The sequence below is a fragment of the Mustelus asterias genome, chromosome 15 (genome assembly GCF_964213995.1).
Source record: "Mustelus asterias chromosome 15, sMusAst1.hap1.1, whole genome shotgun sequence".
Taxonomy (NCBI): domain Eukaryota; kingdom Metazoa; phylum Chordata; class Chondrichthyes; order Carcharhiniformes; family Triakidae; genus Mustelus; species Mustelus asterias.
In genome coordinates this window covers 77752548-77767533 of record NC_135815.1, presented here as the reverse complement: position 1 = coordinate 77767533, position 14986 = coordinate 77752548, and the positions used below count along the sequence as shown (strand labels likewise).

Below are 14986 nucleotides of genomic sequence, written 5' to 3'. Positions count from 1 at the left end.
GAATCCTTGGATTCTTCTGTGGAGCAACCACCTGACTTTGACTTGTCAATCAAACTTCCCCTAACAATTCAAAATGTCGCACACCGCATGAAGCCTAAAGTAAAAGTAAACAAAACCCCATTTAAACCATTGATGCAGCAATAAGAGGACTGCTAAGCAAGCAGCCAGTGCCACAGTGGAAGAAAAACTGCTTATAATCAGCAGAGAACATGATATTAAGAAAACATTTCTTAAAGGCACACTAGCATCACACCGTAAATTTGTGCCTTCTAATACTAATACTGTCAGCCAGTGGGAGCAGCTTTTCTTTGTCCACTTTATCTAAGCCCTGTCATCATCTTACACACCTATGTGAAATCTCCCTTCCATCTCCTTTGCTTGGCTGACCATGTAAAAGGCTGAAGAAGGTTGGACCTAATATATAGAAACAACAATGAGGTAGCACTCGAATCCTGTGAAATGATTTTTTTTAAAAGGTGCGCTAAACTAAGGCCAGTAAAAATGTGTTTCATGTACATATTCAGAAGCTTGTGTATCCCATCCTTTCTTCCTGTCTTTGCAAGCTCAGCATCTCCTTCCCAAGTAGCACATCCTCTCAATTAGTGTGAGTAATACAATGGGACATCCATTTCCTTTAACTTCCCGTGAACAACACGGCTTCAGATACCACACACTGTCTAATGCAAATTTCTGTGTCACACTTCAACAAAAAAGAATTGAAAGGAACAAGGGCAGTCTTTTGTGTGATAGGGCAGATTTCTCCTGGAAAACAAAGTACTGGCTGCGTGCAAATTTGTATTCCCTTCCTACAAACAAAATCATGCATAATATTTAACCCCTGAGTGAACTCAACCAGTAATCACTTAACAGTCATTAATAACTTTGCCTAAGCAGCAAAATAATGCATTGTGCATTGGACAACCTAAGCAGCAATAATTCAATTTCTGGTAAGCAATGCCAACCGAGTAGGAAAATGCATTACAATGCAAGGCACTATGAGGTAAGCAGTTGTGCTACTGAGATTAGGAAATGCGAAACAATGACAACTGTATGAACAAACTCAAGAAACTCCAATCAACAGAACTCTCTACTGCCACCTAATGCACAGTCCAATGATTGCTGCCTACCATATGCTGCTGACGTGCTGTCCATCTCCTTGTGGTATCTTGCACCATACTTCCTACCACTTACTGTCAGCAATATCATGGTACATTCTCTATACATTTTGTTTGAGGGAACTTTTAATTTGTGTCTACTGGGAATCTTAATCTCCTACATTTATGATGCAATGGGGAAAAAAAGCAAATAATAATTTCATTAAACTCTTCACACAAATTTTTAAAGTTCTTTAGATGTATTGTCCACATGACTAAGAAAACTTAAGACATTGAAAGATTCCATTGGCTAACCACAGGATTTTGCAGCAATTAAATTGCTATAATAATGATTAGGAATGTTATATAAAAACAGCTCTCTCAAACTTTGGTAGCTAAAAGCAAGTTTTATTGAAGCAAAAGCAAAATACTGCAGATGCTGGAAATATGAAATAAAAACAGAAATGTAATGTGCCTGTTGCCTGCCTTCTAACAACTTTTCTACTACATTTAATTATAACAAAATTTATTACACTCCTGTGGTTCAAGTCTCATTCCGGGGTCTGAGGACACAAATCAAGGTTGACAACATTCTAATGCACTATTAGTGCTGCACTGTCAGACAAGACTTTAAAACAATGCCCCACCTGTCTGCTTGAGCAGGTGTAAAAGATCCCATTGCAATTTCACTCAAAATTGGGCACCTTTGAGGTGCTGTATTTTTTGAGTTTCAGGATGTGACTAGTAGAATAGGTGAGGGTGAACCAGTAGGTGTGAACAAAGAAAATTACAGCACAGGAACAGGCCCTCCAAACCTGCACTGACCTTGCTCCCTGACGTAACTAAAACCCCCTACCCTTCCAGGGACCATATCCCTCCATTCCCACCCTATTCATGTATTTGTCAAGACGCCCCTTAAAAGTCACTATCGTATCTGCTTCCACAACCTCCCCGGCAGTGAGTTCTAGGCACTCGCCACCCTCTGTGTAAAAAAAACCAACCTGCCTCGTACATCTCCTTTAAACCTTGCCCCTCGCACCTTAAACCTATGCCCCCTAGTAATTGACTCTTCCACCCTGGGAAAAAGCTTCTGACTACCCACTCTGTCCATGCCTCTCATAATCTTGTAGACTTCTATCAGGTCTCTCCTCAACCTCTGTCGTTCAAGTGAGAACAAACCAAGTTTCTCCAACCTCATCTCATAGCTAATGCCTTCCATACCAGGCAACATCCTGGTAAATCTTTTCTGTACCTTCTCCAAAGCCTCCATATCCTTCTGGTAGTGTGGCGACCAGAATTGAACACTATATTCCAAGTGTGGCCTAACTAAGGTTCTATAAAGCTGTAACATGACTTGCCAATTTTTAAACTCAATGCCCTGGCCAATGAAGGCAAGCATGTCGTATGCCTTCTTGACTACCTTCTCCACCTGCGTTGCCACTTTCAGTGACCTGTGTACCTGTACACCCAGATCCCTCTGCCTATCAATACTCTTAAGGATTCTGTCATTTACTGTATATTTCCTATCTGTATTAGACATTCCAAAATGCATTACCTCACATTTGTCCGGATTAAACTCCATATGCCATCTCTCTGCCCAAGTCTCCAACTGATCTATATCCTGCTGTATCCTCTGATGGTCCTCATCACTATCCGCAAATCCACTAACCTTTGTGTCGTCCGCAAACTTACTAATCAAACCAGTTACATTTTCCTCCAAATCATTTATATATATATATATTACAAACAGCAAAGGTCCCAGCACTGATCCCTGAGGAATGCCATTTGTCACAGCTCTCCATTCAGAAACGGACCCTTCCACTGCTACCCACTGTCTTCTATGACCGAGCCAGTTCTGTATCCACCTTGCCAGCTCACCTCTGATCCCATGCGACTTCACCTTCTATGCCAGTCTGCCATGAGGGACCTTGTCAAAGGCCTTACTGAAGTCTATGTAGACAACATCCACTGCCCTACCCTCATCAATCATCATCATCACTTCCTTGAAAAACTCGATCAAGTTAGTGAGACACGACCTCCCCTTCACAAAACCATGTTGTCTCTTGCTAATATGTCCACTTATTTCCAAGTGGGAATAAATCCTGTCTTGAAGAATCCTCTCCAATAATTGCCCTACCACTGATGTAAGGCTCACCGGCCTGTAATTACCTGGATTATTCTTGCTACCCTTCTTAAACAAAGGAACAACATTGGCTATTCTCCAATCTTCTGGGACCTCCTTTGTAGCCAGTGAGGATACAAAGATTTCTCTCAAGGCCCCAGCAATTTCCTCCCTTGCTTCTCAGTATTCTGGGGTATGTTCCATCAGGCCCTGGGGACTTGTTCAGCTTAATGTTTCTCAAGAACCCCAGTATCACCTTTTTGATCTCAACACGACTCAAACTATCTACACACTCTTTCCCAGACTCATCAACCACCAAGTCCTTCTCTTTGGTGAATACTGATGCAAAGTACTCATTTAATACCTCACCCATTTCCTCTGGCTCCACGCATAGATTCCCTCCCCTGTCCTTGAGTGGACCAACCGTCTCCCTGGCTACCCTCTTGCTCTTTATATATGTATAAAAAGCCTTGGGATTTTCCTTAATCCTGCTGGCCAATGCTTTTTCGTGATCCTTTTTAGCCCTCCTTACCTCTTGCTTAAGTTTCTTTCTACTTTCCTTGTATTCCACACTTGCTTCCCAGTATATGTGGTATATTTGGATTTTCAGAAAACTTTTGATAAAGTCTCATGGAAGTTAGTGGGCAAAATTCAAGTGCATGGGATTGGGGGTAATGTATTGACATGGATTGAGAATTGATTAGCAGCCAGGAAACAAGTTACTATATTGGTTATAAATGTTGTACAAAAACAGCTCTCTCAAGCTTTGAAAACTGAAAACAAGCTTTTATTGAAGCAAAAGCAAAATACTGCAGATGCTGGACATTTGAAATAAACTGCAGAAAATGCTAGAAATGCCCAGTAGCATCAGAGGAGAGAGAAAAACAGAGTTGGCATTTCAGGTCAATGACCTTTCATCAGAACTTGGCAAAGTTAGAGATGTAATAGATTTTAAGCAACTGAATAAGGAGAGGTTGGGAAAAAGAATAAAAAGAAAGTCTGTGATGGGGTAGAAGGCGAGAGAGAATGACAAAAATGCCAAAGGAAATGATAATTGGCAAATAAAGAAACAAAAGATACTTTTAAAGGAGACATGAAGGTGCTGTTCCTCGAGTTTGTGTTAAGCTTCACTGGAACACTGCACAAGACCAAGACACAGAAGACAAGAGAGAGCAAGGTGGAGAATTAAAATAGCAGGCAATGCTTGTGGACTATTGATTGCTGTTCCACAAAGTGATCACCCACCCAACCTCTGTTTGCTCTCCCTGACTGCACTGTGAGCAGCAAATGTAGTATAAAAGGAGTGCATGTAAATTGCTGTTTCACCTGGGAGGAGTGTTGGTGGTCTTAGATGGTGAGAGGTAACAGGGCAGGTGTTTCATCTCGTGCTGGTATGGACAGGATCTATGGGAGGGAGGTTTCGGGGCAATTAAGGAGTGGACCAGGGTGTTGCAGAGGGAACAGCCCCTTTGGAATGCTGGAAGGGGAAAGGAATAGGAGATGTGTTTGGTGGTGGTATTGTGTGGGAGGTGGTGGAAATAGTGGAGGATGAACCGTTGAATTCAAAGGCTGGCGAAGGGGGAATGTGAGGACAAACAGAACCTTATCATGGTTCTGGAAGAAAAGAGGCTGAGAACAAAAATTCAGGAAGTGGGGCTGATGTGGGCAAAGACTCTGTCAACCGTGGTGGGGAAATTCTCGATCAAGGAGAAAGGAAAGCATATCTGAAGGCTGCATCATAAGGAGTTTGCACGTTCTCCTCGTGTCTGCGTGGGTTTCCTCCGGGTGCTCCGGTTTCCTCCCACAGTCCAAAGATGTGCGGGTTAGGTTGATTGGCCATGCGAAAAATTGCCCTTAGTGTCCTGAGATGTGTAGGTTAGAGGGATTAGTGGGTAAAATATGGAGGGATATGGGGGTAGGGCCTGGGTGGGATTGTGGTCGGTGCAGACTTGATGGGCTGAATGGCCTCTTTCTGTACTGTAGGGTTTCTATATGTTTCTAACAGATACAGTGGAGACGGAGAAATCAGGAGAATGGAATGGGTTGAGGAAGTAGTGATATCATTCATTGAGAAAAACATCTTTTCGTTTATTGGTCCAGCAATAAATGAGAAGAGCTGCAGCTCTTAGAAATGGGAAAAGTATCCAAATCTTAGGTGCATTTTGGGTCTCAGAGAAGTTGAGATTTGTTGTGTTGTTTAGGAACATTTAGCTGGAAAGAGGAAACCAATAAAATGAAAGCAGTATTAACAGAAGTAGTTGATTTTCTTTCTTAGCCATCTGATTGTGTAGCTTGTGAGTTTTGATAGCTGGTGGATTTGTGGGGGAGCCATCAGAAATTAAGCAGTCAGAGGCAAGAAATGTTTGGATCTGCAAGCAGCATTTGCACGAAGTGTCTTTGAAGAGTTGGGGGAAACTGGATTCTTAAGCACTCTGGAGATGTGGAGAAGATTGAATTTAGAATCATTACTATGAGGGTGGATACGGCTGGGTGAAGAGCAAAAGAAACCTTGGATAACTAGAATTTAATGTAAGTTTTGAATAAAGGGGACAATAACTGTTATAATTAATGTTATTATTTGATGAGGAAAACCTGATTCTCAAAATTTTTCTGAATCTTAATTACTCTTGTCTTGGAGCATTTGCTGCTCTTGACCTCCAGTGGAGAGCTTGACTCTGCCAATTTAGCCAGGTTAAGTTTCACACGAATGGATCTTTCACTGGCATATTTCAGACTTAAAGCTTTAATTGGTTGTTCTTTGTAGGGTATGGCTGTATATTGCTGACAGAATCATGACTCAAGCTATTAGGATGTGATATCCTGGAAGTTCTCACTTGCAGCTTATGTAAGATCTGTGATCCAGCCCACTGTGTGGTTGCAGCCTTAATGGAAAATCGATGTGAAATCATGGTGATAAACAACACCCGGAAATGTATTGTTTTTGCACACCTGCAAAAACCTATCTAAAATGTTTTAATACGAAATATTGTTTTTCAGTTATTTATACTTATTCTTTAAAAAGATGGTTCATTTTATTTTGCATCACCCCAACCCCAGAGAACGTGATACTCAAGCAGTAGATTTGCCTTTTCTTATTTGATGTTCAACTAGTGTGGTCAAAAAAACTAAACTTGAGAGTTTGGCCTCATGTATTTCAAGTTTTGTTTTGTTTATCCATACCCTGTCTGTTGCAAGAAAGGGCTATGAGTTGATTTCCTGTGTCTGTCTCACAAAAGATATTTGAAATCCAGGCAATTTGCTTTCTGTAGCAAAGCTATCGATAAGCTCATTACTGAATTGGTTAATGAACCCTTGATCCATTGTTTAGAAACCACGAAGAAAAATTAGAGGCCGATTCTTTTTGTATTTCAGTCGGATTCTAGTCTAGTTTGTATAAAAAATAATTTGCTATAAAATAGCTATATGGAGCAACCTGCATGCATTATTATCTTGATTTGACAGTGCCAAGTTGTACTCAACATAATGGTCAAATTACTCCACCATGTCCTTTAGTACAATGCAATTGTATGTGAAATGAGCAAGGATGTTAAATTATCTGCCAGTGATATTGTTCTCTGAATTTAGTTCAGTCATGTGATGATACTGTGCTATTGATATATTTTTAATGTTTCAGTGGAGTGTTAAAGTTCAATTTTTCTCAAAGCAGTCGATATGTCTGAAGTAAATGCGCAGATGCTGGAAAGCAGGATAATTACTCATTTTAGCCCTGTAGTGTTTACTTAGAATAGAGTTAAATGTGTTTTGTTTATAAATGAGAAAGAACCCCTGGTGTGCTTTTTGATTAAAGTAATAGAAGGTGAGTTAGGTATATAGGGGTCATATGGTGGTGTAATACTAGAAGTGGGTGGAGCTAGATTTGTAGCAAAATTTTTTTTCTGAATTCAGATTCTAGAGAGAGCTGTTAAAAGATAGAAGTCTATAAGCTGCTCTTTCTCTCTCGCTCTCTGAAAAGCCTCTTTCTGCAAAGACTCTCTGGAACCTTCACGGCTGTTACCCAAGCCAGAGCAAGTATATCTGTGATTGCTAACTTTATTTAAAGTGTATTTTAAGTCTTTAAGAGAAACATTGCTTATTTGGAACTGAAATAGTAAAGGAAAGGCAATGGCCTAGTGATATTATCGCTGGACTATTAATCCAGAAACTCGGCTAATGTTCTGGGTTTGAATCCTGCCACAGCAGATGGTGAAATTTGAATTCCATAAATAATATCTGGAATTCAGAATCTACTGATGACCACGAAACCATTGTCGGAAAAACTTATCCTATTCACTAATGTCCTTTTAGGGAAGGAAATCTGCCGTCCTTGCCTGGTCTGGCCTACATGTGATTCTTGAGCCATAGTAATGTGGTTGACTCTCGACTGCCCTCTGAATAAGGGCAACTAGGGATGGGCAATAAATGCTGGCCAGCCAGTGACGCCCATGTGCCATGAATAAATAAAAAGTTAGAAATTAGAATTGTTTCCTTTCATTTAAGTATTGCACAACTGTTAAAAGTTAAGCTACCTCATTTTGTTTGAGCTATATGTAAACTGTGTTATGAATAAAGCTTGTTTTTATAAAAGAACCCTAATTTATCAGTAAAATTACACCTAGAATGAAGCATCTTATCCTCACATTTATGCCAAAACACACACAATTTTTAGGGTCTAATCTGACTTCATAATATATCTTGGGGTTCGGGTCCAGCCCCAAACAGCCACCACATACCTACTCTTTCCCTTGCTGGTCCTCCATTCCATTTCTTATCTTGTATTTAGGGGTGGCAAAGTAGCACTGCGACCTTACAGAACCAGGGATCCAGGTTCAATTCTGACCTTGGGTGACTGTCTGTGTGGAGTTTGCACATTTTTCCTCTGTCTGCGTGGGTTTCCTCCAGGTGCTTCGGTTTGCTCCCACAGTCCAAAAAATGCGCAGGTTAGTTGGATTGGCCGTGCTAAATTGCCCCTTAGTGTAGGTTAAGATTAGCGATTGTAATTCCTGGGGTTACAGGGATAGGATGCAGAGGTGGTCTGGGTAAGATGCTCCTTTATAGAGTCGGTGCAGACTTGATGGCTAAATGGCTGCCTTTGACACTGTAGGAATTCTGTAGTTCTACACTTTGCTGAAAACTTCTTGTTTCAACTTTGTTTTCTGTTATTTCCAAGGAACAATTAAGGTTTGGTTAGAGAAATCAAACCTCTTTGAATGCAGTGAGGGTTGTGAAGACAGACTAACCACGATAGCGTCTCCATAATCTCAGATGTTAGAAGGTTGTGTTCAGTGTGTCATCCAAGTATTGTAGAAGCTGGTTGGCTTGCATTCAGAGTGTAAAGGCCTTTCTTATGTTCAAAGGAAAGATTTGCATTTGTATAGAGCTTTTAATGATCAAGCAACATCTCTAAGTGCTTTACAGCCAGTGTTGTCCTGGTTGCAATGTAGGAAACGCGGCATCCAGTATGCACATAACCTTCCACAAACAGTAAATGTGCCAGTGACCAGATAATCTGTTTTTGTGATGTTTATTGAGAAATAAATATTTTCAAAGACACTGGGCATTAACTTCCTTGCTTTTCTTTGGAATAGTGCCATGGGTTCTATTACGTCCACCTGAGCTGGCAGATGGCCCTTTGGTTCAACGTCTCATTCGAAAGATTCTCTATTTCAGCACTTCCTCAGTCCTATGAATGTCAGCCACTAGACAATTGAATATTCCATTGTTGAACTTCGACAAATGAGATTTAATTCATGAATGGGAGAAAATAATGTGGCTTTAAATTAAGCAACACACTCGAGGAAAGATTGTGTGAGTGAATATCAGCCCGTGGCAAATGACGTGCAATGTAGAACCCAAGGGATTTTGTTGTAAATGAGGTATAAACCCTTTTTTGAAAAAAAAAGCCTTTTGCTTTGGCTGTAATGCAAGAAGTTTTCAAACTCAGAATTGAACTGCAGTTATAGATTTTGATTTTGAATAATGATCTTAATTTGAATTTATCTGCAGTTGGACAAATAAAATTTGATCCACCGATGCGGAAAGAAACAGAGCCTCATCATGAACTTGTAAGTAAGCTTTTCTTGCCTCACTTGGATCTTTTGTTCTAAAGAAGCTTACACTAAATAAACATTCTGGAAAATGGCAGGTTACCAGATTCACAAGTGTGCTGTGACTTGAAAGGCTGAAATGCAGTGTATCACAGATCTTAACCGATGGGAACCATTCCAGTTTTTCTGTTAAGGTTTCAGCTGCAAGCTCAAGATGACGATGAAGACTAATCCCTTAAACTGTTTATCCCCATGTGTGTCAAGCAGTACAAATTTACACCAAATTCTGTTCTACAGATTTATTTTTAAGGTGCAACCCAAATAAAGGAAGTGCACACTGCCTAATCCTGCTTTGTGGGACACTTCCTGATGTTTACTTACAACTTCAGAAGTAATTTCTACTTTCAAATATTATAGTCATGTTCACAATATTATTCAGTGTCATTTCTACAAAATTAGAACTAAAAGCGCCTTGAATTAGAAATATCTGGCCTCAAAGGCAAGTGTTTGGTTCTAAATATTGGTGTTGCCTATGGTAGTAGGATAGTAATGTTCAAAACAAACCAAATAAAAAATGCTTTCCCTTGCTTTGTTTCTTGGGCTTAATATAAGTAACCGGTTTTTTGGTCTTTATCTGCTGAACAGACCAACTCTGGTGGTTTTTTGGACATTTCAGAAGAGATATACTACACAGCAAGACCTAATCTGGTATTTTTTTATATTTCTGTCTGTCATTTTCAGGTGTCTTTCTTTCCTGTCAATCATTGCCTCTTAAACCTTGACCCTGTCTTTTGTGATTCTTTCATAGGAAATGCAATGCAAGAAACCTATTCAATTACTATTGTGCAATTCTTAGGCTTTATTTTGCAACTGCTGGAATCTTTATAAACTGGATAACTAGAAATAACATTTGGGAACTTCCAAATTCTTGCATTACCGTGCTTATTTATTGTATACTTTTAATACTGTCATTGTATTGCATCAGTAATCTCTACTTTGTGGTCTTTTGATATTTTATTTGAGAGGATAACCAATCCAGGTGTATGCGAAAATGTTGCAAGCAGTAAACAATATATACTGAAAGCATCATTTACTGGCTTGTGAGTTCCATTTGTTTGTCTTTTACAAGAATGCATTATATTTATTAACTAGGAAGCAACACAACTTGTATTCATATCATGCCTTTAACACCCTAGAATGTTTCAAAGTGATTCCCAGGACTATTACCAAACAAAATTTATACTTAGCCACACAAAAATATTAGGATAGATGATCAAAACTTGGCAAAAGAGGTGGATTTTATTGAGCATCTTAAAGGAGGAGAGTGAGACTAAGAAGTTTAGAGAGAGAATTCCAGAGTTTGAGAGCCTAGGCAGATGAAGACACCACTAACAATGGTGACGTGATTAAAATTAGGGAAGTGCAGGAAGTCGGAATGAGAGGAATGCAGAGATCTCTGAAGATTGGAGGTAGTTACAGAGCTAGGAGGGATGAAGCAATGGATGAATTTGAAAACTCAAATGAGAATGAGAAATTTAAAAATGAGTTCTTGTCGAATTGGAAGGTAATACAGGTTGGAGAACATGGGTGATGAATGAATGGGACTTGGTGCAAGCAGCACCTAGGATAAACGCAACAAAACTTTGGCTGAGCTCAAGTTTATGGGATGCCAGGTGATTGATCTATTATCCAGGGCATCGATGGGTATTTGAACAGCAGGTAAGTTGAGGCAGGGATGGAATCTGGTGCAGTTAATGAGTTAAAAGTGAATGTGTTTGAACACATAGGTGGTCAGAGGCTTGTTTTGGGGTCAAGTATGACACACAGTTCACAAAAGTTCAGCCTCAAACAGTTGCCAGGAAGAGGGATGGTGTTTGTGGCAGTAAAATAGGGAGTTAATTTTCTGGTGGCAGGTATTAACCGAAAAGATCTTCAATAAATTTAACTGTTTAAAACCTAGAAAGCATTATTATTGAAATTGTTACACTGCAGAAAGTTGACATATGGAAATGAAATCTGATGATGTGCTGTCATCTCATTCAGCATTAATTCTAGCTAATTCTAATGCAATTTTTGTTCATATGCAATTAACAGTCCATTTAAGTCTTCTGATTTCACAAGAGTATTTCAGTACTGCTACATAACTGTTGATGAGAGGAGCTGCTGATTAAAACACCAGCTGCTTATTATATAACATCCAGTCTTGTTTAAGATTACATTGATAAACATCTTGCGTGCCAGTGAGTGGAGTAAGTGTTGAGTGCATGGTTAAGGCCTAATATTCGATTCAATATTTGACTTCAAAAGTTCAGAGTTTGTCATTTTAATTCTATGGATATTTCAAGCAGTAGAGTGTTGAACACCTAAATGTTGTTTAACCTATTACTGTATATTCCACAACACACATTCTTTACAACAGATAGCAAAGCGTATTTTTTTCCCAATAAGGGCAGAAAATGCAGGAAATGTTCAGGTCTGGCAGCATCTGGAGAAAGAGAAATAAAGTTAATGTTTCAGGTCAATGATCTTTCATCTTTCAAGTTAAACAGGTGAAATGGGACAAAGTTGGGAGAACAAATAGGAAGACAGAACAGATTAAATGACCAAAAAATGTTTGTTGTCCAGGGTCAAAGGGAGTGGTAATGAGATAAGAAAAGAAAGAAACAGAAGATGTTCCTAGGCCAAAAACAGAAAATGCTGGAAAATTTCAGCAGGTCTGACAGCATCTGTGGGGAGAGAATAGAGCTAACGTTTCGAGTCTGCATGACCCTTCGTCAGAGCTCTCCACAGATGCTGACAGTCCTGCTGAAATTTTCCAGCATTTTCTGTTTTTATTTCAGATTCCAGCATCCGCAGTATTTTGTTTTTATCTTAATGTTCCTAGTGGAGGTGTGAATGGCTGAATGGTGAACAGCTGTCATCTGAAACCGAAAAACAAGGGTAAGACTGAAACATGCAAAGAAAAGGGAACAAAGTGGGAACAGAGAATAAGGACTGAAATTGTTAAACTCAATGGCCCTGATTTTACCGGCACGGCCGTCCGAGGCTCGTAAGATCGTGCCCGAGGCCAATGCGGAATGTTGTTCTGTGAGCCTCGCCCACCCCGATTTCAGGGCAGCCATGACGGTAAAGTCAGAGCCAATGAGTCTGTGAACGGCTGCCTAATCAAAAGATGAGATGAGTTCACATTGAACTTCATTGGTATACTGCAGTTTTTTTATTTCCGATTTCCAGCACTGCAGTACACGGCTCATCTGTTTATATATAAAATTCATCCATGATCAATTGAGCGGCCGCAAATTGCGAGAGCAGTGAGAGCTTTACGACTTGGTCTTTGAACGACTGCAAACATCTTGTAAAAGATGCTGACTTCTGCTTTATATTTTTGAAGTTAAAAATTGAAAAAAGTGTTTGGAAGTTTATAGGTACATTCAGTGCTTTTCGGCAGAGTTAAGAGTTTATTGGAGTGTGAGAGTAGCTTGGTTTTGAGAACGGCCTTTCTGATCATTGAGAGTTTGCAACTAGAACTCCTGGGTTTTATGAGAACATGATGCAGAAAAAAACTGGAAGTGATGGCTGGGCTCATAATATGTTGCTAACCCAGCGGTGACAATGACTGAAGAAAATTGGGAAGGTCACAAATAACTGTTTGTGAAAAGGGTCAGTGGTGTAGAATTGCTAGATTAAATTTCATATGCCTAATTTGGATTCAGTGGTTTGCCAATTTGTTTTGAGACGTCCTTTGAGAACACAAGTCCTCTGGTGTGAGTTTCTCCTAGTTTTATGAAGTAGCTACAATTTTACCAATGTTATTTTTCCCTTAAGGTCACCAAGACATGAAAAAATAATCTGATGAGAACAGCACTAAATAAAACATTTTAAAAAAAATCTTAAGAAAAATCAAACGTGAAAATGTACTTGCTGTGCAAAGCAAAAATCAAATTTGAAATGTTCATGCAGCCAACGCCTAAACTATTCTAACACTAAGTGAGCATGGTACAAAGCAAATAAATTAAAGCAATGATTCCAGCAGTGCTAAATGGTATTTGAAGAGGTATTTTGCCCTACTACGATATTCAAGAGAAGCTGTAGGTCACTGTTGACACATAGAATTTAATACATTTTCTGATATGATTTCATGCTTCTGTAATGCTTTATTTAAAGGGGAAGGCAGCAAACATTCAATGGTATCTCATAGAGTTATTGCTATTGTACTTCTCAAATATATTGTCGCTAACCTTGACTGTTAGTTCCAGGGAAGTGTTTAGTTATTTGGGTTGTCTGGCACTGACAATGAAACAAACACTAATATTAGTCTAATAAGTTCAGAACAGCCACTTTGTTGTAATCTTTTACCATTTGTAAATTTAAATTCTGATCCCACAGGCTATCTTCTTCCCATTTTCTGTATTCAGCTTTTTTTATTTTTTATTTCTTTTTTCTACTTAAGAATCCTTTACCTGTTTGTTTTTGGGGAAAACATATTTCAAAATTTACAATGTTTTCCTCCTGGCTCTTTTAAGAGGAAAACCACTCCAAAAGATTGAGTTTTCACTGACTGAAGATACCCAAAAGGGCGGTGTTTTTTCAACCAGTTGAAACATTGAGGACATGTATGGACATATTGTGATATCTTCAGGCTGATCTCTGATGCATTAAAACCTTAAGAAATACTGACAGATGAATAAACTTACTGGCAGCTCTTGGAAACTCATGCCCAGAGGCGTAAATGTGTCTGTTGCAGATCAAGGGTTAGCACTTTACTGCGTCTTCACCATGTAGTAGTTAGTGTTTTGATGCTGTTAAATATCACCATTAAGAAAGAATAGGATTGGGTTTGAATGTGATGCCTCGTGCTGTTGAGCAACATGCTAACACACACTGCTTAACTTCATTTGGATAAGGCATAAGAAGGCAACCAAACCCCATTAAATCATACCCGAACAAGCAGGTACATCATTACAGAGGTTAGGGGAGATAATAGGAGAGAGAAACTTTGGGGCAAAGGTACTTGGGAGATAGAAGGCTGAATGCAACATAATGTTTTAAAAAAATACATTTTGGTCAAGTTTAGGCACATGTTTTTCATGAAATCTTTCTGAAACTTATTAGTTGTTTAAGGTCTTGAAGACCAAAATTACTAAGGACCTTTGTGCAAGCATATGTGCAAATGAGAAAGATTGAGTTAATGTTAGCTACAAACTACCTTCTGATTTCATTTTGACCCCATTGCATAGCACTCAAATCATATGCTTGTTGATATCCCCTTAAAAATAAAGTATTGCTTAAGTTGCAGGTTTGCTTGTTCATTTCTCGTCAAGTGCTTTGAAATGATCTCTATTAATGATCTTTGTGATGATCTGGAAATGTGGCTCATAGCTGCGGCAATCGATGTGTTGTGGCAGAAAATAGCCCGACAGTTGGGATAATTCCTTTGGAATTTTCTCCAGCATTTTCCCTTTAATTGGCTTTTCAGGTTTTAATCATCAGCATGTTAATGCTAGTGATCTGAATCTTTCAACTCAGCGAAGAGTGAAGAGCTTTCTCAGCTGGTTGCTGAAAGAGTTGATTGTAGTGACAATGCCCACTTTTCTGTAGCACGTGAAAATTGGAGCTTGAGTTTAAGTGTCACCAAAAGTAATACCTCAATTTATAAAGTGCCTTTTATGTAACCTGAGCCTATGAAATACTTTGAAGTGTAGTCATTGTGGTAGTGTCGGAAATAT

At 39.2% G+C, this 14986-nt stretch overlaps 1 protein-coding gene across 20 annotated transcripts in view; it reads left to right on the top strand.

Moving 5' to 3' along the window:
- Window positions 1–14986, top strand: part of map4k3b (mitogen-activated protein kinase kinase kinase kinase 3b) — a 288964-nt gene that overhangs the window by 182652 nt on the left and 91326 nt on the right. For 11 of the 20 annotated variants that reach the window (XM_078230180.1, XM_078230175.1, XM_078230183.1 and 8 more), the window contains one exon: window positions 9220–9278. In XM_078230180.1, coding sequence (XP_078086306.1) covers window positions 9220–9278 — 59 coding nt within the window. Of the gene's footprint in view, window positions 1–9219; window positions 9279–9905; window positions 9969–14986 lie in introns of all 20 variants that reach the window. The other 9 variants (XR_013499675.1, XR_013499674.1, XM_078230171.1 and 6 more) reach the window with 1 other exon arrangement.